At 36.5% G+C, this 27,961-nt stretch overlaps 1 protein-coding gene across 4 annotated transcripts in view; it reads left to right on the top strand.

Annotated features, from left to right (window-relative positions):
* LOC139968786 (protein FAM13A-like) overlaps window positions 1-27,961 on the top strand; it is an 81,628-nt gene that overhangs the window by 1,661 nt on the left and 52,006 nt on the right. For all 4 annotated transcript variants that reach the window (XM_071973166.1, XM_071973167.1, XM_071973165.1 and 1 more), the window contains exons 2-3: window positions 15,367-15,558; window positions 26,051-26,260. In XM_071973166.1, the coding sequence (XP_071829267.1) occupies window positions 15,405-15,558; window positions 26,051-26,260 (364 nt within the window). In that variant the 5' untranslated portion in view covers window positions 15,367-15,404. The remainder of the gene's footprint in view (window positions 1-15,366; window positions 15,559-26,050; window positions 26,261-27,961) is intronic.

Here is a 27,961-nt window from a genome sequence, read left to right as displayed (position 1 = left end):
GAACACTACTGTAACTCATGTTCAGTTCTGTTGATGTGGGAAACGTGTTTCATATATTAATATTAAAAAATCAGCTACAATATTGAATGCTTGACCATTGCATAACTGTACTTTGTGAAAAGTACATCTTTGTAAGGTATAGCCTTTCTGTGGGGGGGGGGGGGGAGGGAACCAATGAAGTATAGTATTTGGGAAAGAAATTTTTGTGTCTAGCACATTTCCTCTTTCCAGATTATGATATTATTTTTCCCAAGATAGACTTAAGTGATACGGTGTAACTCAGGCACATCATATAATTTGCAGCCCTGTGTTATGCAATCCCCAATCTGGTGTATGCTTAGATCGTATATCTTTCTAGCACATAGCTACCTCAGTAAAGTTGATTGAGCCTTTCATTACAGGGAATAAATGTATATCATAGCAAATTAGAATGCCACGAAAAAATGCAAATTGCTGCACAAACTGAGATGTACTGTACTATTTATGCAAAAGCATACATACATGATTTGTATTTTCAATGTTTATTGATAAACAAAACGTTAAAATTTAAAAACTCTTTCTTTGCAAACCTCAGACAGTAGATTTTTCCTTTAGTCATGAGCACCACTTCATTTTACTGAACCTTTCCTTATTACTGTAAGTAGGTTTGTTGTCTTTGTACTATTAGCAACTGAGTTTAGTTCCACACACATAACACTTTAACAATGCCTGGCAACTTTGATTCAGTTACGTCATCGGCATCTGTTATTTTGTCAGACAGTTTGTTTACGTTTCCAAGTGCTTACTACCTTATTTGTTTTGTTTTGTCTTATCTACAGTAGTACAGTAAAGTGTTTGTTTGTATTAAGTGATGGCATAAAAACATAAAACGTATACATTATCTGATCTAGGTTCTCATTGTTTGAACTTCTTTTCAACATTTTGTTTATTGTTTAAATTTGATGTTCAGTTTTTGTCTGTCAATAATCTGTCTTTATTCTGTAGAAGCCCCCATTGTTTGAATTCTTATTTGTGAACACCATCTTGAACCAACACCGGTTGGATCGCCCTTATGTCAATGAACTTCCCTTTGTCATTATTATAGGTAGACTCATTCAACTGCATAGAAAACATACTTGTTTTGACTTTTGAGGGTTTTCTGATAACTTTAGAGATGGCTAAACTTCCTGTGGAGCAACCAATGCTATCCTTGAGGGTAAAGTGGTGGGACTGGGGAGGGTAAAAGCAGAGAGAGGTACATCCAGATCTCTTTTTGTCAGCAATTTTGTACTCTAATATTGGTAAAATATGATACTTCATACTCCCATGATAATGCACTTTATTAAATTTATTCAAAATAACAAGCCAAATTTAGAAATGTTGCAAAAAGTGTCTGGACCACAACATTTTTCAGTGTTATTTATGACTCACTAATTAACATACATTTGTCTAGAAAGCTATCAATCGGTGTTTGAGAGGGACCGGTCGTTCAGTACTAGAAATCCTATTTTGAGTAGAACTGTAAAATTATGGTTAAATTGATTGAAGTTACAGTAGTAACTAAACAAAAAAAACCTAGTAATAAACTGTTTCAATTATAGGCTGTCATTTCATTACCTTCCAACGTTTCCATTATTTATCCGATCGGACAACCTACTTATATTTTTTTGACAGCCTCTAGGATATATCCAAGGGAGAAGCAGCAGACATTAATAACAGCCAACCCTGTCAGAATCATAGTTCCCACCCACTGGTTAATTTCCAATGCACCTACAGTAACTCACCTCTCTATATAATAGAGTACTGTGTGCAGTGATTACGCTCAATTTAATATTAATAATATTTGACATTGCAAATTAGTTACTACAGCACAGGCTTGGTCACAATATTTGTAGTTAGTGGAGTATTTGCAGGTTCAAATTATACAATTATTAAAATGTCAAATTGCCAATACTGTATGTATGTGGTATATAGTGTACACAGAACAATAGGTCAGCTCAATAAAAGGTCTACTCCCGAATACTGTATGGGCAATTACACTGTACTGGTACCTGTGACAGGGAATGTTGTCATAGCGATGATGGCATTCTTTATTCATAGTAATTAGATCAGGAAAAAAATAAAACAGACCTGTAAAAAAGGAATGAGACCATTGGACTTTCCAAATCTGTCAGTTTGGAGTATTAATTATAAATTAAATGTACTTGAAATAGTACTTTTATGGATTCATAATATATACCAACTGGTCATCATCTACTGTACAGTAGCTATAGGAATAAGGCACTTTGATTGACGGTAATACCCTCTCCATTCAATTCAGGTGGTAAACCAATTAAAATCCACATTCCAAAGGCAGTGTGATCATTGGAAGAAGAAGGAGATATTGCCATATTGCTTCTAGAGGGATTCTCCACATCGTTGTTTACCATTGTGGTCAGTGAGTCATTAGATTAAGCAGAACTACATTGTACTGTAGGGTCAGTCAGCATAAGATCTGTAAACAAAGAAATTGCTTCTGTAAGGGCTCTGTGAACTTTTCACCCAGTTGAGATTCTCACACCTCTTGCAATGGATTAGCCTGCTGTACAAGTGTGCTTTGATGTTTTCTTGAGCTACTGGAGTGGAATAGTTCTTCATTTTCTAGACAATTATTCCTTGAATTGAATCTTTGATAACAGATTACTGATACTTTATACAGTGTAAACATGGAGAATTTTGTATCATCTCTCCTACAAACAGATATTAAAACAATTAAAAGCAAAAGGGTTTGTCTCTCAGGTTGTTTTGTTATTTGCACTTCCTCTTTCTAAAGAAAGTTGCAAGTGTTTTGTTTACAATTGTTTTACTTTTGTTTTTAACCATGTTTATGATTTTCACTGGAGCGATTACTTCAACAGACTTTTAGTCTGATACTCGTCATTGCAGATACAGTGATTTGTCTACATGTAAGAGTATGTACATTGGGCAGCTATATCGACAATGACGTGTGGTTATAATAGACAAATACAACATCCATCTAAGGAAGTACAGCCTCATGAAGAGGGGCTAATAAAGGAAGTGCTTGAAGGTTGGAAAATGCTTGTTTTGTTACACTTGTTATTTGATATTAATGATTACAGACTGCTGCTGAACATTAACCCAGGAGGCACAGGGATAATCACTGCCCTTGAACTTGCCTGAAGGTTTATTACAGTATAAACATTATGTAACAACTTTAAATGTATTGATAAATTGATGACAAATTATATAGATACTGATAATAATGTGTATAAATCAGATGGTGTATAACTGTATATAAATCAGACCACATTCATACTTAAATCAGATCATATGCATTGATCACTTGACTAAAATACTGAAAGATTTCTGCATCTTTAGGTTAAAACAACATTCAGCATGGTTTGTATCTCAAAGATACGACTTTGTCATATTTTGGAAATATATTATGAATGAATCTGGCAACATCAGAGTTAATGACATCACTATGGCAATTGAACTGAAAAATGTTGTATATTTTCTTTCTAATATTTTCATCATTTAAATACTAAAAGTATTAAAGAAGAAAATGTTCTGAAAGAAAGTTGTTTTTTGATGAAATTCTAAGTACAAACATCCAAATGCATCACATTTCAAGGATAAATCAACAAGAGAGATTATAAATTAGAAAGCACTTTTCAGGTCTGAAGAGCATTTAAAGGGTGTGAAGACTCGCGCACAAAAAAATGTTTCATGTCGGTAATCTGACCTAGTTTCAAATAAGGTGTAACAGAAGTGTTAGACACCACCATCTATCCCAGAAAATACACACACAGCTTGCTACCGTCGGTAATTAGACACTAGTGTACAGTCAATACATACAGCTACGGTCAATACCCACAACACAGTGTATATAGCAGCGTGGACATCTCAGGTCTAGATAAAAGATAACAAGGTATCACGTTTCATTACTGTCTGAATTTTGTAGTGACAAGAAGAAAACGTAATTTGCAAGCAAAGGAAAGTTAACTTTTTCAGAGCGCAGCACGCGGTTTGGGGCGAGTCTTCAATGCCTTTAACCATGGTGACATCACAGACCACCTACTGTGATCCCCCTTTGTGGAGTATAGTACTGTAAGGGCCTGTTTAGCAAACCAAACTACATTTAATCAAGCATATATCGTGAATAAGGGCAAGATACTGAGATGTGTTTCCAACTAAACAGCTTGATATATATTATACAGTAGTATAACAGTGTTTGTTGCTGGAATGATCCCCTTTAATATGTAAAGCCTCTAATTGCTGTTAGAGATAAAACACAACCCTAATTTCAGCTAGCTATGTTTAACATCCTGTGCACCTTCCTGGCTAACGTCTTCTGTTTCCTCCAAATAGAATTCATGTTTGAAATGTGTCATTTACACTTTTATATCATTTGAGGCTAATGACAACCATATTGAGTCATTCCAACTCCAAGCTCTGTTTATTCATTACGTATGCGTGTATACATGTGCAAGTATGCCATCAGGTACGGTATGTGACAGAATTAGTTCGAGTACCATCGGGTCGGTGTCTATGGAACTGATAAGATGTAACAGTTGCAGTGCCAGAGAGAATTAGAAGTTGCACTGTATAGATTTGGAAAATAGTCCTCCCTACGGAACGGTGTGGGGACTCATTCCTGGAAGATTGTTGTGACTTTCGGTTCTTGGAAAGAAGGATGCTTTTTCAAGATTATTTTAGTTCCTGTGTGCCATTAACTATGTGGAGTGTTTATTTACTTTAGCTGCTTCGTTTGGACTTTTCATGAACAAAATGGTCAGTAGTTTGATCCATACATACATGCAGATATCGGAGCTGTTGCTGACTAACGCAGATCTTTAAAAAGGATTAACCCTAGCTAAAAGGTTAGAATTAATTTGCATCTCTTTGCAATCTGAGGTTAAGTAGTTTGCAATGTTTAATCAGGGATTCTAGGCAATGAGGGTGAGCAGCTCGGCAGTAGTTAACTGTGTAAAGTTTAATAGTAGTTCAATGTACTTTATATGTCTACAGTGTAATCCCCACCCCCCCCCCATCACACAGGCATAGTTTATAGTTTACACCTGTAGGTAGAACCGAATTGTATCATTTGACTGCCCTGTTGAAAAGTGTGGCTGCAGATGATTCATACTGTATGACATGTACCTCCATGAAATCTAATGCTACTCAAAATTATTTTGACACTTTGTGCATATATACAGTATATTCCAGTGGAACTTTAACAAATAATGTTCCTCAAACCTTTTCAGTAGGTATTGTGTGTTTTCTTGTGATTTTTGGCATTCTTGTCAAAAAATGAAAATATAGCAATTGTAAGAAATAATGCAGGGCATACTTTTCTCTTCTTTTTAAAATTAACAAAGAACAACAAATATGTACACTGTAGGAGAGATGTGTAGGTTTGGTGAATACAACACCAGCTTTAGGCCTGTGTGTGGATCATAGGCCTAGTACTACTGTTTATGTTATAAATATTTCAGTACAGTATCTCCAAAGTGATGGAAGCTGATTTTGGGTGCCTGAACAGAAACCTGGTCGTATCGGGCAACTGTTAAAAATAGTATTTAACTTATTTGTAACTGAAATACAAGCGAATCTGCTGGGAATTAGGACACTGTTTCCTTATTAGTGATTCTTGAACACTACGTTTAGGCATAATGCTGATTTAAAAAGGAATAAAAATCTGTAATTAGATGGTATTTATGGACTTGAGATATTGGGTATATGGATACAGTACTGTAGTTGTATTGTATCATGTACACATTTCAATATGCAAGTATTTAAAAGTTCGTTCTCTTATCCAGGCAGGCTATGAACGGTACTTCAGCTACTCCAGATAAAATATGGGAGTAGATTGTACATGATCCACTATTCATATTCAATTGTTCCTTGCAAAATGTAAGAGAGATAGAAAGTGCTTCAAATCTTTTGAGAATCATGTACAGTACTGTACATAGTGTTCTTAAGTGTCAGCTGAGTTGGATGCATGTAATGAAAGTTGATCAGAACAGTTTTGCTAAATAGAATTAATACAAACAGGAAATTTAAATTTAGAAACAGGTTGGAAACTATTGGTTCTGTTATGTTACTAAGTTTAATAGTGTTACAGAGAATATTCAGCTTGCTCAAATTCATGTTTTAGCTGTTGAAACAATTTGGAGTTTTGAGAACAGGCCCCGGCCCCTTACACTGTTGCATTGTCAGACATTTTCAAGCGGAGGGGGGGGGTGGGGGAGGTCTGGTGGGGCCAAGAATGTTGGTGATCATTTGTTGTCTGTCAAACACATGTAGGGCAGTGATTATTCACTTCAATAATTTAAAGAGACCTACAGTACTGTATGAAAAATTGTAAAGTTGGTAACCATCCATGCTTTTTCTAGCATATTATAGGGCAGTGCTAATTCATTACATTTAATCATACAGAACTATATAAATTGGAATGTTGGTGACCATGTGTCTGTGAACCTGGTCTGTCTAGATTATTATCCAGTCCTGAAGGCAGTGCTAAATGCTTAAACTCACTTCAATAAGTGATAGAGACCTATGGAAAGGTGAAAAGAAAAGGTGACCATTTGTGGTATTTCTAGGATATTATAAGAACAGCTAGAATTCACCTCATTTAATCTTACAGAGCTATAAAAAGTGTCAAGTTAGTGACCATTTGTGGTTGTTCTAGTACTTAATGCAGTGCTACTTCACCTCATTTAATCATACTGAACTATAACAAGTGCAAAGTTAAGTTAGTGACCATGTGTCTGCCGACTTGTGGTCTGTCTAGCATATTATACAATAGGGCAGTACTGATGAATTCACTGAACAATGAGTGATGGAGACCTATGAAAACTATAGTTGGTGACCATCCGTGGTCTGTCTAGCATATTGGCAAAGCGAATTAATGCACTCTGAACAATTAATTACTCACAGAGACAGAAGAAAACTCAAACAGTTGGTGACCATCTGTGATCCGTCTAGCATATTAATTGATATGTCAGTGCTATAACTTGAATTAGTCATATGTTGAAGCCTGCAAAGAATTAGACTGTTGGTGGCCGTCTCTGCTATTCTTTTGATATACGGTGAAGCATAAATTCTATGGTATCACTGAATGATTTAGTAGCCATACTGCACAGATCAACTTGACCAGTAACTTTTAAACTGCTTGCTAGATTCCTAGTGCTGGTCTATGTAGCATACTTTACAGCAGAACAATAACACACTCTCATTAATCACACAGATTATGTAAATGAGAGAACAAAGCACCTCCTAGGAATGTTTCTACTGTTTTCATCTTAGCTTATCTTGGCCTTTTCTTTCAATTTCTTTCAGCCAAGTTTTTAATTAAATCTTAAAATAATCTAATTGAGTCAGATTGAAGAGGGCTACAGTACTACTTGCCCACAGTAATCCCAGATTGTAGCACTCCGGTCAAGGACTACTACATCATTTGACAGTCAGTCATGCATGCAAGGAAAAAACTGCTAAGCTTCAGGAAATGTCTGAATGAACAGGAGACCGACCTTTCACTAAACCCTGCCAGGAAATAAGCCTTAGGCCTTGGCATTTGAAATTCTTGTTCAGTTCTCATGTATATATTTGATGTGTACTATGTATTTATGTATTTTAGATCCGCGCGAAGAAGCCTCATTGGCTTATCAAAGCCGCAAGCTGACCGAAGTCAGTCTCTTACATTCATATTTAACGTCCATGATTATGAATTGTCAATTGTCAACAACTCTGTAACTGGACGACATACATTAATGTTGGAGTTACTCGAACAGGGGACCTTATGATTGGAAGGCACCGGCATTAATCACTGAGCTAAAACTCCGCTGATGTGACGTACATGATCATAGCACTGGAACTTAAGTCTCAGTGTAAAGCTTTTCGATCCAGTTGTTCCATCTTCTTGCCAGGCGCTATCTTCAAGGGTAATTTTTTTTTTTTTTTGATTGTGTTTTGGTTGAAAGGTTAACACATAAAGTTTGAGAATGCTAATTAAGAAATAATATAGTTTTGCTAAACATTGTCAAATTTTGCAACCCCAGACCATTACTACTTTCTCGATTGAAAGGAAGTATCCGAAGAAAAGATTCTATGTAGATCTATATTGAGATCACAACAATGTACTAATACTAAGTCCAACATGAGAAAAATTCTTTCTCTCATGTTATGTAGGTATAGTACAGTTTAGAAATGTGCATTTTGAAAGGATCCCTTCAGTAGATTATGCCAAAATTTCATCAAGGCATCGATGAAATCAGCAGTATTGGCAAGGAATTTAAAAGATGATATTCTCAAAGTAGTGTTGTTATCTTCCTTCCTTTGTTTTTCCAATGATATCAAATTTTGGCCATCTACATCCATGGATCATGTTTTCTTTAAGTAATTCCACCTTCCCATTCAGTACTAAAAGTACATGTATGCTTTTCAGTTTTCACAAAGAACCGCCTGCAATTGCAAGAGGAACCCGATCCGGCAGGAAATTTGCTTCATTACTGGGCAACTTGGAGTATAAATTTCCAGCTGTTGAGCTGTTTTGGAAATTTGATATTGTCAAAATTGAAGAAAGAAGAGTGTTTTGCCTTATATCATCAGAATGACAAAATCTCAGCAAATGTTGCTGTTTTAGCTGCAAAATATTCATACAGTGATCAGAACAAAGTTTTTACCTTGTTGGGAAGAAGACAAGTTTTCATAAGAGTAAAGACAGCTGGAATTGACCAAACATTGTTATCAGTTTGTTGATCCGTTTTCGGACAATAAAATACATTGATTTATTCGGTTCTTTTTGCTTGCAAAGCTTTAGAAAACTCAGAATTTGTTGTCACCTGTGGTGATTCATCATGAAACTAGGCTTTTGCTTCCTTTTTTTTTTGAACTTGAGTCCTGTACAAAGGATTTCCTGTCAAGCCATGTCCTTTGCAAAAGTTTGTACTGTAAATGAGTTTGTTGATGTATGGAGGTTTAACTTCAAGGTACAGTAAGATTGGTGAGGGGCAGTATTCTCCAAAATGTCTTAAAATGAGTGTTTAAATTATTACTGGTAATTTTCAAAGGCTAAGTACAGTAATATAGTGTGATACAGTATATTAGAAAAACTAATTGATTGTTAAGAGTCACAAATTGAGTTGTTAGAAAAGTAATTCTAGGGATACTGCTGTATGAGCTTCACACTGTTATCCTGTACAGTAGTATGTAGATGTATGTCCACCATTGATTGTTACAAATACGGAGGGCATTTCTATAGATCTGCAACATTGGCCAAGAACCCCCTGATGTTCCCTTCGTCACAAACTTATTCTTTGACAAATTTAACTTGGTTGGATTGATTAATTGAGTCAATTATTTGATGACAAGGAACCACAGTACCTTTGGATAATTCTTTTTTCATTTTTTTTTCTCTTTTTTTTTGGCATTTTGCAAATATGGGAAGTGGGGAAGGGTTGTTTGCAAATGGAATTGGTAGTTGATCATGCACAGTGTTGCATCTATAGTTAAACAGATTCACTTCAAACCCCCTCCTGTGTACTTCTCGGGTCATCTTGCTGAATACATACTGTACATTGGTTAAATACACCTCAGGACTGCAATCCAATTATAGCTACATCAAACCTGTCTCTTCCTTCTGAATTCTCTCAAGAGTTTTGTTTCCTATTATAGTGCATTGCATTGGATAAAATGAGGTATTTCAAGGTACAGAGTCTTAATTGCATATATATATAAATAACTATCTTGGCCATGATATTCTTGCATACAGTACACAGAGCTGGCTTGATGTCTTGTACGCAATGGATTGGTGTCTTGTACACAGTGGATTGGTGTCTTGTACGTAGTGGATTGGTGTCTTGTTCACAGTGGATGTATGTCTTGAAGTCACACTTTAGTACAGGAATTAACTCAACAAGATCTGAACTTGACTGATAGTGCTTACTTTTACATACGTCATGTTTTGCCATTTTTTAGCCGGCTTTGGTCGTTAAAACAAAGTCTCATTAACGGGACTTTAATAGCCTACACTAATAATATTAACCTAGTTTGTAGCTTCTATTATAATGACAAGACAACTATCACAGTTTATGGTAACAACTAAATTTTGATGTTGTACTATGTACTGTGTTGACTTTTATACATGTCATACCTAATTTGTAGGCAGAGTGGCAATACATTCCCTAAAGTGCCCGAAAGAGTCTCGATCATATTGGGGCATGGTGCAAAATATCACCAATTTTGGCAGGTTGGGGGAGATGAATAAAGTTCATATTTCTAGTGCAGACAGGTTATAAGTATCATCAATTGCTGACAATTAAACAGAGACTATATATTAGAACGGTTTTGTGGTAGATCTGTAGACTCTGAAGTTATACATTTTCAAAATAGTGAAGAATCTTTGATGATACAGTTTAATTCATACTATGCTACCTCATGATACTGTAAGGAGTCCTACAGGTACATGCTCTTCTATCTGGGCTGTCCATGACCCCTGTCAGGTCGCATCTTTTCATACTGAGGGTGACCGTTACCGTACTGTAGCATTTCCATGGCTTCAAATAATGAAGATCTATGGTGGGTCAGATGCAGGGTATGTTACTGTATATGGGAGGTCTCAGGAGTAGAAATGGATATAAAATGCATACCTGAATACACATCACAAAGAGCAGACTTGATATAGGCGGGTGGGTATTTTCTATAGTAAAATGCTTATATGAGTCTAACAGCTAGACCGCCTCTCTTCAATCTCTCATCCACACCTTTAGCACCCACCTCCTGTTGGAATTTGGTGCATGCCATTAATATAGTCATTATTATTATTATCATTATTATGCTGAAGTTCACGAACTAATTAATTACCTATTAAATTAAAGACAGGAAGTGGCAGTTAAGGGATTACAAGAAAAATGCAGCTTTTTAGTGCAACTTTACGTATGGTCAAGTCATTGTCTACAGAGAACTAACTACTTTAGGGTACACAGGATTTTACAACACGTGTATTGTGTGTTGACTTCCTGTTTACTCATATATTTGTAAATCATTAAACATATAATGACAATAGAAACATATGAACAGCTTTTAAAAGTGCGTTGTTTTAACTACTGTATCTATGTTCTTAAAAGTGAGCCAGTTGCGTCTCCATTCTTCCTAAAAGGTCAACAGTTTTGAGTGTTTTTCCTGGTAAATGCCATTTTCAGCATGCACTTTTGTTCAGTGTGTCCAATGTACTTGTGCAGTGTGTAATCGTTCATATATATAGCTACATGGATATTACTGGAATCAATTTTAGTGTTCAAGTTTTGTGTACATACAGCATGTAACAGATTTGATGGCCCAAATTGCTATGATACCTGTCTAAAAAAACACAATAAAAAAATCTTGTACACAGTACATATTTGGACTATTGAAGCAATTTTGCAGCAGTATTTGCCATGGACAAAATGTGTAAAAGTACTCCCTGATATGTATCTATGCTGTACACAACAGAGTGAAACAGTACTTATCATATTACAAATATGATAACTTTATATGACTACTCATAATTAATGCAAAACGTGATACATACATAATTAGATCATTTTCTTGTCACCTCAGGAATATTAATACTTTAATATGGTACTGCACGTGCTGAACATTGCATTATTAAAGAAGCTACATTTGCTATGTCGGTGAACAGTTACAGTGTGAATTTTTTGGTGTACCAGTTACGTGGCTGGAACACCCTAGGATATGGAGTGTAGGACATCAGGTTGTCTCAGTGTATTAATAATTTACATGCACTGTTACTCATTTTTAACCTTTTAGGGCTCGTCTATAGTTAGATAAATGTTTGCAAATTCAATGTTGAAATCATCGTCAGTACTCTGTGGATGTATTCTATTGTAGCCAGGCAGGGTTCGGTTTCTTCCGGAAGAAACCTATTTCTTCCAGGGACGTGGAAGAAACTGGAAGATCCCCCCATCAACCAGAATTGCATAACTGGCCATACTGTGTGAATGATTAACCTGGATTGGCCCATGCACTGAGGATTTAATAAAATGAACACCAAGAAAATAGCCGAACTGTTAGATTTAGGCAACAGTTTAATTTCTGCAACTCCCTAAATTACAACTTGTAGTTAACAGGAGGAGTCATCCCAACAGCAAAAAGATCAAACATCTACAATTAAACACAGCTGGCCACGAGCCAGCCCTCATTTCACACTACAACTTCCAGTCGAATCTGTAACCCTCATGTCTTGAGTACAATCTCCACAAAATATGGTCATAGTGGTCAAAGTAATCATAGTAATGAGTGTGCATTGTAGAAGGCCTACACTAGTTTCCAGGGAACACTAGCCAGACGCGTAGCCAAGGGGTGGGGGGCGAAGGGAGCATATTTTTAAAAAAAATTTAAATGTTTTTATGATATCCTAGTATTTTCAAAAGAGAAAATGCTAAGATGCAACTTACAAGGCCTGGGAAGTCATTTCCAGCAATCTGGGAGGCATTTTCAGCCAACATTTTCTTGTGCGCTTTGCGCCAACAACCATGGTGGCGCTACGCTTAGAAAGTTTGCAGTGCCAATTCTACAGTTTCGCCCCTCCCTTGGCAAGTTCCTGGCTACGCGCCTGACACTTGCCCCTCCACTCAGAAACTAGTTTTCAACTAAGAAGTAGGCTATAATCAGGACCATTCTGGTCTACAAAATATTCCTTGCCCATAGTTATTCCCTGAATTGTCCGATGCTAGTAGCCTAGTACTATATTGTGTACAGTATATGCTGTAAGCAGGTCTCCAAACCTAGATATAGACTACCTAGATGACACTATAGTGCTTCTTGTCCATTTATTACATAGTTAGAAATCATTGCAGGTTGTTATGAAACTTTATCAACAGTTTTCCCCCAAAAAATGAGTTTCTTCCATTTTGTCCGGAAGAAACTGGAAGAAACCAATTTCTTCCGAGTGGAATAAACCGCGGTTTTTTCCACCCCCGGAAACCCTGTAGCCAGGTGAATCCATAATTGAGCCATCTAAGCTTGTGACATGTATGGTATTGGTACCCTTATCACAGACATACAAAGCTACAGTGCAGGTTAACGTTTCTTATCTAAAAATATGAAATTAGCATTTGTATAACAATAAAACCTAATCTCTTGTCAAATAGCTAGATGCTCAGACACACTAGCTTTGCCTTTTAATAATCTGTGTACATTTTCCTCTACCGTGTGTGCAATATTTAAGTAAGAGACCACCTACTGTATACCGAGAAATAAATTGTACCCCTAATTTATGGATTGATCCATCATGAACGGTATTGAAGCTGTTAGCTGGTTGTATTAAACGTTGTGTCTTTTCCTCACCCAAGCAATATTTACACACAGCTGTATATCTCTTAGTCTGGGAGAAGTCTATCTGTATGCCTGCAAGCGTTCGTCTGCTCATAAGTACATTATTCCTATTCCCCTGTACACCCTTATATTACTGCATATTACTGTACCCCTTATATTATCAGGTATATAGCAATAATTTGTGTACTGGTTTAAATTGTTTCTTTTGGACACTTTGAAACTGAGGCCTTATTCCATCAGTAACACACGTCGTCTGTACAGTTAGTGAGGTTTAAGTTTGGTTGCCACTTGCCAAAGTATCAGACAGTGTCTTCAGATACAGGTCTTTCTGCAATGAACATTTGAGTATGGTTTGGTACAGTGCCACCGAAGTGGGACAATTTCTCAAATACTCAATGCTATAGTAAAACCTTGAATAAAACTGACTGAAGATTAAATCAAATGCTGAATGCAATTCTAAATTGCTTCATGCCCCCTGCATGATCAACTATGTGAGATACATGTATGTTACTGTACATAGTTACCCTTTCTTTAATAGATCTATTGATGAATTGGTAGAAGATGTTAACGCTGATTGTCCTTTCTTGAATGATTGCTTTCCCTGGAGATCAGGTGCTAGGACTCGACAAAGCAATTAAGCGAACCTATGTAGGTGTGAAGTGATTAATCCTGCTGCATGGGGATATACTTCCAGGCTAATTCTCCCACATCAGACATGTACGTAAATCATTGAAGCTTGACCGGTTCACAAAGGAGAATAGATATTATTTCATCTTTCTGCAGAAAACAATTACCAAGTGCACTGAAATCTTTCGATCAAAGAAAGAAAAGAAACAGGAGGACAAAATTCTTACTGTATGTTAACACCAATTGTTTTTTATTTTTACGACGGCCCTGAAAGTGATAGCAGTCTGGTTCGCTTCTTTGACAATATTCATTAAATGCAGCGATGCACTAAATGCCATCGATGCACTTAAAGTACATCACCATTTCGAAGGTCATTTCATATTTTCATATTTCATATATATATGACAACAGGATGTACATGTCTGAGTTCTCGGCACAATTAATATCAGAAGTAAGACATGTATGTTTTTACTTACTGCTACAGTTTTGCTCCTAAAGGTAATGAAGAAATCATGTGCAAAAGCATACCACAAGATACTGTAAAAGACAAATTTATCTGCACCGTGCTCGTTCCGGATATTTCAGGTAGAGAGCTGTGAAATGAAGATAATTGGTTTGACAGATGATGGTATGAAGAACATTTATGATCTCATCTCCCTACATATAATGTATAGGGAGATGAGATATATACTGTACTTCACTCCACATCAGAAATGTGAGGAATTGTGTGTGTGTGCGTATGTCTGTGCATGAGTGTCAGTGTGTGTGTGTGAGCAAGAAGAGATGTCTGTTGTCGAAGCATTGGCATTCAATTCATTCCAAAGGGTACTGAAATGACTTGTTCAGAAACATATCAATTGCTCAGATATGTTTTTGAGTTTATACCTGTTGTTTGTGTATATATATGGTATGTATGGTACTATAAAGACGTGATTTATTTTGCGTCCTGATGTACCTGGCTACTGATATACCTGTCTCCTCACGCATAGATGCATACAGTGTATCATTTTATCATCACTCCACCGCAGATACACACAGGCGTGTTTTACACTCAAATGGAGGACTCCATTGTTTTTTCCATTGTTCAAATCCATGTGCCCTAACCTAAACAATACCCCCCCCCCCCTTACCCTGAAAAATAGAACTCTTCTGAGGATGGGGTTGTTCAAGTCCTCAGTCAGAATACAAAACCAGTGCATTTGAAGTGTACCATCCCCTTACTTTGAGCATTTAAAAGCTATGAATAAAAAATATATATATCAAGGATTCATACATTTTAAATAAATCTTGTTTTTACAGTGCAATTTAATTTGCATGATTTTTTGTTAAAAATGTTTTCTGGGCAGAGAAGGTCTCCATCACTCAGTCATGCTCTTTTAGACAGTATATGATACTTAAATTCGATCATTCTCTAAATTTCAGGGTTTTATAGGGAGACGGCCTCCCTGTAAGTAACCACCATGCAGAAGATACTGCGTTCTCCTGCCAGTATCAGAAGGAAGGCAACCAAAGGGACCTTTGGTATTCCATTAACAGAGCTGATACGGTCTCAGAATGGACAGCTTATGGTTCCCCATATCGTGGAGAAAATTGTGCAACATCTACAAGCCAACGGTAACTATGAATCAAGGATAACATTTTCAATTTTTAGTGGCGTAAGGTGTACAAATGTGTAAAAAAAAAATTGTAAACAGGAATTTTCTTGAGTTCTTAAAGTATTCAGTGCGTACAATTATTTTTTGTCTCTTCTTTTCTGGCACTTCTTTCTGTTTGCAATTTGAAAATCATTTAAGACATGATTCAATATTCTTTCTACTCAGGACATGTTTCCCAACTTTTGGCACAAGTGCATATTGTACGCTACTCTGAGTTTTAATACACATTGATGTGTACAGTACATTTATCCCACTATCATTTTCTGATTACTGGCTTTTGGTTTCTGTACTGCCATTATGCCACTTTCGTAGCTGATTTTCTCATCAAGTATCTACTTCCCATTCGCCAGGCATCACAGATTATCAAAAGCACTAGACATGAAAAAAAAAAATTATTTAAAAAAAAATATTACTTCCTCTTGAACGAATGAATTTTGTTTGTGTGATCTTTAGTTTTAGTGATTCATCAGAAGAAGAGAGGGAAAAAAAAAACTTTGAGGTACTGTTTAGGATCTGGTAGTTTTGATTCTAAGTACTATACATAGTATAATGTTTTGACTGTGTTGACAGTCATCCCTCATCAGCATGCACGGTGTCAAGTGTCAGGAAGTTGGCTGTCTAAACTAGGTGATTGATTCATAACGATTAGATTTCCAAAAAATCCAATGAGTTTGTTCATTAATTTTCCAAGTCCTCTCAACAACAAAAAAACCAAAACCCCCCAAAAAAATTGGAACAGACACTTGTGGCCTCCTATGTGTTTGCTAGAACATCCTCTTTAGAACCTTGGCCTCGTCTCTGTAATTTCAGTATTTTTTTTCCCCCTCTTCCCTTAAACCTGAAGTATTAAACATCCGAAACAGACAACCTGCTGTGGATCAAATGTCCACTTATAGCTTCATCACTGTTATAAATGGAGCTGGATATAAGGATTTGAATCTAGCCGACCTTTTGTTGGCCCAATAGATTCATCATAAGTGGATGGATATAGTTTGATGGAGCTGTTGCTCTGACAGAGTTGATGTCATAGTTAGTATTTAGAAACTGTCCAAGTCAAGCCAGATCAAATAGAAGCGGACAACTATCGTCTAGTGCAAAGTAAAATTGCTCTTACAAGAATTACAAGAAAGGTGTCTTACGATTAGTTAAACATGTAGATGCCCCTCTGTCCTCCCCACCCCCTTCCCCTTCCCTCAAACTTAGCTGAGCACAGTATGGCTACTGAAATTAAGCCATTTGAGATCAACAGATGTCAAATTCTGTAAACCTTACAAACCAGATAACTGCAAATATGAAGGTTGGATGAACTTCACTTAATTGATAGGCTAAGGTCCACATTAATGCAAGAACATTGGTGATCACCTCAAGTCAGTTTATTACAGTGGACACTTTTAACAATATTGTTTGCATGTGCTACTATGGCATTTTATATTACATAAGGTGGCAAGGAATCACTAGAAGTTTCTTTGTTTGCTGGCTGCTAAATATAAATTCCCAGTCAGTGTTTGGTTCTTAATATTCTTTTCAAAACACTGTACATTTAAACAAAAAGCCAAGTTGGTGCCTTTCCTGTTGCATTTCGAGTCATATAGAATGAAGCTGGAGTCTGTGATCATTGCGTTACAATACACAGTAAATGCAAGATAGTGTGACCTCTATCTTAGAAAAGGGTAGTGGAAGATTACCACCAATTTAGAACTGCATAGCCTCAGGTGGTAGAGCATGTGACTTGTGGATTCTCGAGGTCACATGTTCACACCTTACTCCAGACACTGACTTCTTTCGTTGCTTTTCTTCACGTCAAATGTTGTAAATTTGTATTTTAGTCTCCAGTTGTTGATGATCTGCTCTTTTTCTTGATGTGAGGTTTTTCGTTGTCAGGAAGACCCTTTGAAGGTCTGACTGTGTGTACAGTAACAGTGAAAATTGTCTGAACATTATTGAACACAAGCTTATCCCTGGTGAATAATAGACAACAAAGAATCAAATGTGGAGTCAAATAAAACTAAAACAATTCCATTTATATCAAGTTCAAAGTTTTATTGTGTTTCAAAATTGGTTTCTGATTTCATTTAGTTTCATTTATTATCTACTTATTTATCTATTATTTTTGTAAGCGCTGCACATGCACATTATTTACAATTCCAAGCACTGCACATGTACTTTAACATTAATTAACATTAATTGCAAACATGTGGCATCAGAAGAGAATATTTTCTCGGTTGTAATTGTAAGCAGTTCGTACAATTAGACACTTCCGAAGGAAAAGATTCGACTGCTTGATTGCTTAGTAATGTTACATCATTATGCGAGCACCCAAGCACGGAAGCCCAGCAGAATTGAAAGTAGAGCAGACAGGATATGAAAAGCGTGTTCATAGCAGTGTAACGGCGAGTGCACTCCCGCATCTAGTATGACAGTGGAGGATGACGCCTTTTGTTGATGATGTATGATGTATACAATCGAAGCGATCGCCAGACAGAGAGGTTGCGAATATAATATCCTATCGTGTAAACAAATTAACCCATACCTTAGATTGGCCTCACCGTCACAGTGGAATAAACGTTAGTTTTAAGGATGTTTGGCGGTCTTCCCCACACAAGACAAATGTAAGCTTGTAGAGTACAGTACCTATAGCTATCAGAAGGTTAAAATAAGTATGGAAGATTGAAATAGATAAAAAGGATTTGAATATAAAGTAAATGATTCACCATTAAAGAAGGAAAACATTGTGTGGAGGATATCTAGTTATGGTAAATTATGTTTATCTAATAACACCAGGCCCAGAATTTCCCTAATTTAAGCCACTTGATATAAAAATCTACCAGACCATCAAGAAACCTAATCGCTAAAATCAAATTCCTTCAATTGCATTTACCTGAAATTAATACACAAAAACCAAAAATCAACTTGCACTGGCAGAAAAATACCAGTGCATATTTTCTTCTACCGTGCAAACGGCACCTGTAGGCATTTAGTCAGTAAATAGTCTGAATTTCGAGATCTGAACACCACATTCAAATTTATATAGTCGTGAGGTATACAGCGTCACTACACCATTTTACTGTAGCTCGTCAATGGGTAGGTATGTTTGAGAACAAATATCACTTTCGATTAAGAGTAGTAGCAGCTCTAATTACTGTTGATGAACATCTGTATTGAATTAATCCATCTCTCTATGGAATGCATCTTGCACGTACCATGTTTGGTGGTCTACTCTGTCTCACACTTACTGTACGGACTACGACAAAACTGGCGCCTTTTGTTTTTGGGCGCATCACACTCTGAACCAAATTGAGTTGTAAAAACAGTTGGATCTACGGCTGGAACCGACAAGTCTTTGAGCTAATCAGTTATTAATTATATAGATATTAACAAGATCTGGTAGGAAATTTGTCGTCGCTTTTCGCATCTAGATTATAGAAATATATGAAACTGTCTCCGGGGAATGTAAAATATACAACCATTGATCAGTGCAAAGGTTACACTGATTTTCAAAAGTTTTGATAAAAATTTAGTGACATGAAATTTTGGTTAGTTTTTATCCTCCATTCAGTGAAAGAGCACACATGTAATAAACTGTTTACTTTAAACTCACAAAGCATTTCAAATTAGTCAATTGATATTCTTTACAAGAATTAAATATTTATTTTCTTTCCTTTTTAAGTCCAAACCCACTTTGCGTTGCTCCTCATGCTCACTATGGACCTTTAAATTTTAAAGGTATGCTGTATTGGCCCCAAATATGCTAGATATTCAAATATGGTCACCTCTGGTCAAAATTCTTAAACTGTTTTATTACAACCTTCGAGGAAATTTTTCTAACTGGGACATTCAATCATCTTGTGTGCTCCTGAACAATGTCTGAGCACAATTTGGAGAGTAAAGACCTCCAGGAAAGTACTTTTTGAAAACTTCTAGCAGTTATAGCGTGCTATAATTAAGTTAAATCTTTGTTTCAACTGACTAGATAGTTTATTGTACGGATTGTTTATTTGTTTTGTGTGAACAGAACCTGTGGTGGACTGCCACTGTTTGAAAGAGTTTCTAGAACCAAGGTGTTACAAGGCATTTTGTGATTGTATAGTGATTAGTCAGATAAGCAGATTCTGTGTTTATCTGTTGCTATGCTCACTTGCTGTGCAAGAATGAGGCATCATGGGTGGATGACATGAGTAGCACTTGTTCTCCTTGAGAAGCTCTCTGCCGCCTAAAAGCCAAATTTGCATTATTACTGTCTAATTTATAATGAGTTTACACCAACAGTATCCTTACAGTACATGCAGCTGAATACACACAGTATGTGGAAATTATTTATCATCATTATGGATGTACTGTAATTACCATACTTAGTGTAATAGAAATAGTCATAATAATAATATTAATAATAGTAATAATAATTATGATAATAATACATAGCGCTTTTACATAAAAGACTATATCAAGCACTTTACATGGAACTACAGTAAAGTAATATAAATTACAAATATAAGACACATACAGTACAGCGTTATAATTTAGGAATAAAGAAGTCAAGGCAAAATCAGAAAATAAATAACTAAAAGAACCAATCAATCAATAAATTAATTAATTAATAAAGACAAAGTGTCAGCAGCAGGGCGTTCCTTAGACATGTTGCACAAATATGAAAAGCTCCTATCACCATAAATCTTAGATTTACTTAGTGGTCGATTAAGGGTCGGGGCTTTCGAACGAAGAATGCTCCCACTACAACGCCATGTCAATAGTGCACTCATGTAGGTTGCTGCCTTGCCATGCAGAATTTTAAAACAAAGCATACAATTTTGAAAATGATTTGCTGTTTAATTGAATGGCAGCCAATGCAGTACTCTCAATACTGGAGTTCAAAGATCATGTTTCTTTGTTTTGGTGACTAAAACGAGCAGCATTACTGTAGTATGTACCAGTCATACTTTTAATGCCCAACTTAATATGATCAGCCAAGAATTTATACCACCCACCAGCACTTATTTCAATCTGTCACTGCAGTTAACCAGGACTGTTCATGAATTGAGTGGTTTCATGTTTCTCTGTACTGTATATTATTTGCCTATTACTGATAACAAGGAAGGACTTGTGCTGGTATGGTCTGTCACATTGTTTCATTTTTCCTGAATAACACAGTTATGCTGCAATATAAGAGAAATAAATGTACTGTACCAGTACATCACATCATACGGAAGAATATATGCTTCAGTAAAAGTCGAAATAGTAAAATATTTGTTTCCAACGTACTTAAAGGTACATTAGTCAGTATAGGCCCAAATTAAAGCACGCTATAATTGCTAGAATTTTTCAAAAATTACTTTCGGACTGGAGGTCTTTACTCTCCAAATTGTTCTCAGACATTTTTAAGGAACACACAAGATGACTGAATGTCCCAGTGAGGAAAATTTCCTTGAAGGTTGTAATGAAAACAGTTTAAGAATTTTGACCAAAGGTAACCATGTTTGAATATCTAGCATATTTGGGGCCAATACAGCATACCTTTAAAGATTTACTGATGTAGGATCCACTGTAGCCTCCACAGCCTCAATCAAATCGGTTTTAGTACCCTTGTATGATAAAGTTTTGTTCCTCTATTCTAACTATAACAATAAAACTGATCCTTTTGAATTTCAACTTCCCATAACACTGACAAGTTCAAATATTAATTTCAGTGGGACTTATGTAACATACTGTAGGTGGTATTCAGAAATGGGCCTAATATCTCGACTGTTTGTCTTTAAGGAGTGTGTGTGGGGGGTGTCGTCAGTATACCTTTGTGATTTTTGTTGTCCAAGATGCTGCCTCAAGAGTAGTTGTCCAACCCTCAAGAAAATGTCACCAAGACGTGACGTGTGTTTTGAATTTAGGAACATTTTCAGAGACTGAACCTCTCAGCCGAACAATCATGATTTATGCTCAATGTGTTATCATTCATTTTTAGTATCTGATGTGGAGATGCAAGTGCCGCCTTAAAATGGTCACATAGCAAATAATATCCGTAGGTCACTCAATTGCATACGTCCATCCTGTGTCACAGGTTCACAGCTATAAATAAGCTATCTTTGAAAGATCCATTAACAAGCAGCTAATCAAGAGAGAAGCAGCTTGTCAATTGTCGTTAAGAGAGGTTGATCCTAATTTCATTTTCCTGAAAGGATTTTCAATAGCACATATGTACAGTCTAATGTGTGTACAAACCTATAAAAGACACATATGTGCACACGGTGTAGGTTTCTTTTAATAGAGCAGTTTATTAATTAATTGGCTAAGAAAAAGGATGTTTAGGATAATTGTTATATCATCTCTTACTTATTGGACGTCCAGGTGTGCCGATAATCTAATTAGATGTTATATTGCCTATATAACTTCCACTAATATCGAACGTGTTAAACCACATATGAATCAGTTTCCAGGTAACCTACTTATGCTCCACATAATTTAGATCTGGAAGGAGACTAACGGGATGGCTTTATTTAACGTGTGTCCAAACCATCGAATTGCAAAGATTCTGTGATGTTCAACTATGAATAACAAAAGGTTCCTCTCTGCCTTAGCAGTGGATGCTGTATTGTTGGTTTCCTGGGAAACCTATGGAGTCGTTGTCCCCAAAAAAACGATTAAGAACGGAACATTCTCTTCTGCACAACTCTCCTGTAGCTTTGGAGTACCATACTGTTGATTCCCATGAGAAAACAGCAGTCATGATCCTCCTCCCCCTCTTCCCTCCCCCCCCCCCAACTCATGTGTAGTATATTTAACTTTTGTTCCCTCTAGAGGCCCTTAGGTAACGTAAACTGGTATTCGACCGGAGGATATTATACAGTCAGTATATATAATGGAAAAATGCCCCAAAAAATATGAGAATTTGTACCATCTTTAATATTGACGCTCCACTGACTTTTTTGGGTCATTTTGAATGCAAATTATTTTACATCTTCAAATTTACTTCGCTCCTTGCTTACCTGTCTCCCCACAACCTTAGCACTCTCGTTCTACCGTGTCCAGAATGAACTGGTAACCTTTTAACACCGTGCGCCCTCTATTACCGACCCACTGCGGTCAATGCCCACCCTTCTCATTCTACCACCGAAGTGTCTACATTGTTCGTTTTTTTTGTGGATTTATTATCTACTGCCTGACCATTGGGATGAATACCTTTCATGCTATCTACCTTCGATGTGAAGATGTGATACTTATTCAGATTTCTACAAAAAGTAAGTCACTTTCAAAATTCACCATAAATTGGAATAAAACTTTGACCAATCAAGTAGAAGTACAGATTTACATTATTTTATTATCACATTACACACTTGTTTTGACAATTTTCCAAGTGCAATGTGTTGTAAACAGTTGCTATGGTATACTGTGGAGCATTCAAATATGATGACATTTTACAGACCTTTTTTTGTTCTTATTCTGATACTATAGAGAAGAAAGATTCAAAGTCCTTCTTTCACATTAACCAAACCGCCCCTCAAAATAAGAAAGGTACTATTTCATGGAAACAGATGTAGCTAGCTACCTAAACTTGCTCAACAGCATGCAAGCTGGGAAGCTGCCCAAAGAAAAACCTCTGTAGATATAATATTTCTATGGTACCTCATAAAACCTGTCTAAAAGTTAAATTGTATAGTGGTGATGACATGATCAATCACCATCATGTCATTGTGGTAACCCCACACATAGTGATCATTCAAAGTTATGATATGCAGCCATCCCACTGTACCTTACTCTACCCTAAATGGTACATTTTGAACTCTGAGAATCAAAAGTATTACATTGCACATGTACATTGTAGTATACATGTATTAATAGCACTAGGTTAGTACTGAAAGGTTGCCCTTTGACATTTAAACCCAGGGTACACAGTTCTGTGGGCATGGTACAGTACCACCAATAAAGTACATGTTTGATATTTCCTGTTTTAAACTAACTTAAGGCACAGTTACTTAGATGTACAGTGTTTCATCCACTCAATCTATCTAGCTTTTAAACAAAAGAAAAGAGATGACCCCATTTTGAATGCGACGAAAATGAGATTCCTATAGTATATCCTGCTTCCTGTGATTGTTTCTGTTAATATTGCATTCAAAGGAGAACAATTAATAAGGCCAGACAGACTTAGCTTTTCCTGCTTATAGCCAGGTACAGCTCAATACTTAAAATACATACTCCACTCAGATACAGTACTAACTTGTACTGTAAAGTACTTAATATAAACAATGCTTAGGGTACAGGTATGGGAATTTGTTATATGTAGACACTATGTCACTTTAAAGGTTTGGAATTTTCACTTCTTTCTTGGGCTGTGTTCATCATAATACTGTATTTTTAGCTCTGGATTCAAATTGCATCTGATGCCTTTAGAAGAACCCATTTTTCATACTGTACATTTCTCCATGCAGCTGTACAATTAACCAAAAGTACTTCCCGTAGTTCACAATCGATGTTTCATTGCTCAACAATTTGTCCTGAGAAAAGGTTGGGCATGGGATTAAACCAGCTCATATCCAGCTGTGGGTAGAGGGATATTTGCTTCACTCCTCACTTACCTGTCTCCCCACAATGCTAGCACTCTCGTTCAGCCCATGCATATCCAGCTATGGGAAGAGGGATGATTGTGGACCAGTAGGTGTGTGGTATCAGTTTTCTGTGAGAAATCAGAGCTGCTACTCTAGTTAGAGTAGCAGCTCCCTGGAGAAATCAAGAACATGATCATAAAAGAAAGGTTAAATTGTAGAAAAAGTTACTGTCTACATATATCCCAAAGTGGTATCATAGAATACCCACTGTGTAACTAAATTTTTGTTGAGCAGAAGTCAGACAGATATAAGAGATATCAATTGTTAGGAACAAGATATCCAGATGGGTTTTGAATTAACAGATGTGGAATGTCTTCCTTGTATTAGAGTCAAATTGTCTGCAACCAGAGGAGCATCACCTTCTAAGAAAAGAGTTTTGGACAGTTTTCCATCATTAATCATCTTCGTCAAGGGTGAAGTTGAAGTCAACTACTTTTATGGGCCTATCAAGCATATAAGACCCATCATACTTCTGCTTGATAAGTACTGAGACACTATTGTTTACATAATAAGCAGATTACTTAAAGAATTAACAGTCCATTTATAAATACAATAAATCATGGAGTGTCACTATCAAGTCATAATTGGTATAGCAATCAAACACTTACGGTAGGCTAAGTCATGTTATTTTTGTCAAGATTGTGTATAATTATGATCTCATGGATGCACCTTAATTGGAACATTTTGGCAGTTTAAATGTGAGATGTCAAGATTGCCGACCAGTCTTGTCGTGGATCAATGTGCATATTTATGAAGGTGGAAAAAATATTCAAACATTTTATGGAATCTAAAAACATGGTTATAGAGTTACTTTACAGACCCGTGTGAATTGAAGATGTTCCAGTGTATTGGCTGTTTGTGAAATGCAACACTTATGTGGTGTAGCTCAAAGGGGTATGAACTTTTACGGTGACTGACCCTATAGGTCTTTGCAGGAGTGTAGTGTATAGTGCGAGTACCAAATGTCTGAGTAGTACCAGGTTGTGAGTACAAATTACAATGTTGCCAGCTAATATGAGTACATTTCATGTCTAATTAGTGTGAGTAGTAAAGGACACACAGCATGGTAGTAGGTAGTTTGATAAGTAATCGTTTAATACAGACAACTTAACCTTGGCAGACACTATGAGTAGGGACTGATGCAGCCTAGAATCTGCCATAGACTGGAGGGACATTGCTGGCCCTGGGGACGGCTATGTCACTGCATCCCCTTCCCCCCTTTTCCCTTTCTCTTTCCCATTTTCATTTTGAAATCTTCATTTCTTCTTGAGTATATTGTATGAAAAGGAGAATTGTTGTCTTTATATCTTGTATTTCTGTTGGTCTCCGTAATATGGCTCTACATGCCCCTGACAATTTTTTTTTTTTTTTTTTTTTTTTTTATAATTGTCATCTTTAATGAGAGTAGTCCTGCTCAGTGCATAAGCACTGCTTTCCAGAGGAGTCCTCAAGTGTGATTTACTTCGCTCCTTTCTTACCTGTTTCCTATTCCACATCTGCTGCATTTTCCCATAGCTCTATCTAAGTTCGACACATTGGAACGTTTTAGCATTGTGCCCTCGCTCTCAGGGAACCTGCCCTCCTGCTTCTCCTTCCAAATCTACCACTCAGGAAGTACGCTACACATTTTACTTAGCGAAATTTGCACTGGTCAAAATTTTTATGATTCTACTGTAGAATATCCTGTTGTATAATCTGATATGATTGTATAAACTCTTTGCTCTCTGTGACCTATAGATTTTTAATACTGTGCAGACCATATATATATGTGTGAATCTTTTCATAGAGTGCATAATATATCAGTATTGAAGCTACATAGTTTGCGTCATTAAATTACTTCATTTAAAATTTTGATTCCAGGTTTAAACCAAGAGGGCATATTCCGTATCAACGGTAGCACGAAGGCGGTGGATAAAATGAAGTCCAAGTTTGACAAGTCACAGGACGCCGACTTGAGTGAAGCAGGAGATATCATGGCAGTAGCAGGACTTCTTAAACTCTTCCTTCGGGAGTTACCGGACCCGTTAATGACCGAAGCGTTACATGAACAGTTCATCAGCTTGCAGAGAAGTGAGTCTCTATTACAAAGCATTCTTTAGAGGTCCAGGATTATGTATATTTATGGTTAAATGTGTATATATATGAAATGCTACTGAAAATATTGCCAAATTGCTACAAAAATGGAAATTTTCAAGCAAGTGGTAGAATTACAGAACCGTAGCATATTCAGTATTTAGTTATGAGAGGAAATATCACAAACATCAAAAGCTTCGGGAAATAATGTATCTTGTATCACACACTGTAGTACAATGCTATATGAAAGTGGTCAAACTGTTACGTAGATGAAAATTAAGCACTTTTCGAATAAAAAAAACGTAGCATTTTTCAGTATTTAATTAATGAGTGCAACTTAATTTCATAAATGTCTAAACAGTATTGTAGAAACAAAAAGTGGATTGTTCCCTGTACTTCAAACAGTGAAGAGGTTATGTATGGACTGTGAAGGTCAAGGTCATTGAAGGTCACTGATAATTATAGCAGTGTCACCTGTCAGTATTTTTACCTGTACCTAATTGATGATTAGGAAATTAGTATTATTGTTCTGAATTTGCTGCTTAAAATGTGTAGATTACTGTAGGTCCTTTAAATAATTAAGACCTGCTTAGTCACTACTACTGTACCTGTAGTATAGCTTGTCAGTTTTGGACTCTCCTCATTACAACTTCCTCCACAAGTAAACATTGTTTGGAATGAGTAGGAATTCACAAGGTTTACATTTGGGTTCCTGAGTAATTAAGTTCCCCATCGCTGCCCTATGAATTAAATGACCTGCCTATATGACATGACCTTATTGTACGAGTCCATTCCATGCACTCATCGTGTTCTAGCATCTAGCTGCACCTAATACTGTACAGTACTGTACTTGTCTTTGTAGGTTTGTACTCATTTCATGCTGTCCTGTAGTACACATGCATGTTCTGTATGGTACAGTAGCACTGTCATCAAGTAATAAATGCCCTATAGAAGAGCTTGTAACATACATATCAGGTTAAAAAAGTATCCATCAAGATCAACTTCAACTCATTTTAGTAAAATAACATTAAAAGTTTGGTTCACCTACTGTATCATGTCACTGTAAATGTACCTGTAGAGTATGCTATGTTGCTTAGCTTTATGCTGATTTAGTAGAAAACTTTTTAAGTTAGGCACTTGAGACAAGTTTGTATTTTTGTACATTTGTATAAATCTGTCTACTACAGTAATCGTCAATATTGTACTTGCTCTGTTTCATCGTGTTAGATGTTAACTTTTCAGAATTTTTCAGAATTTCCAGAATGGTATCTATACCTCAATTCACAGGCAGCCATACAGTAGACTAACAATACAATGTAGGTCTACCGTTTGACCTGCACAGTTCATACAGAGCATGATCAAGTTTTTCATCAGATTCCCAGATCTCATTAAGCCCCGCCAGCTTCGAGAACCATTAGTCATCTGTTCATACTGCCTTATAGAATTACATAGCTCTTGAAAGTGGTCAGCAACATTCCATAGTAGCCCATAGATTCCATTTACCCTGGCTATTTATATTGCAAAATGGCCACAGCCAGCGATGGCTTTATCGATTATACGGTGGGTTCGTCGATTCCTAGGGAAGATCCAGGACTCTTGAGACTCTCTGGCTCCACCGTAGGAGAGGTTGCACATTACTCTTCACTTACTCTGCTCTCAGTTCTGTGTGTTCTGCTGTTCTACAGTAGACATATATAT

Source organism: Apostichopus japonicus, chromosome 6, assembly GCF_037975245.1.
Source record: "Apostichopus japonicus isolate 1M-3 chromosome 6, ASM3797524v1, whole genome shotgun sequence".
In the NCBI taxonomy this organism is placed as follows: domain Eukaryota; kingdom Metazoa; phylum Echinodermata; class Holothuroidea; order Aspidochirotida; family Stichopodidae; genus Apostichopus; species Apostichopus japonicus.
The sequence above is the reverse complement of the archived record's forward strand: the minus strand, read 5'-3'. Positions and strand labels throughout refer to the sequence as shown.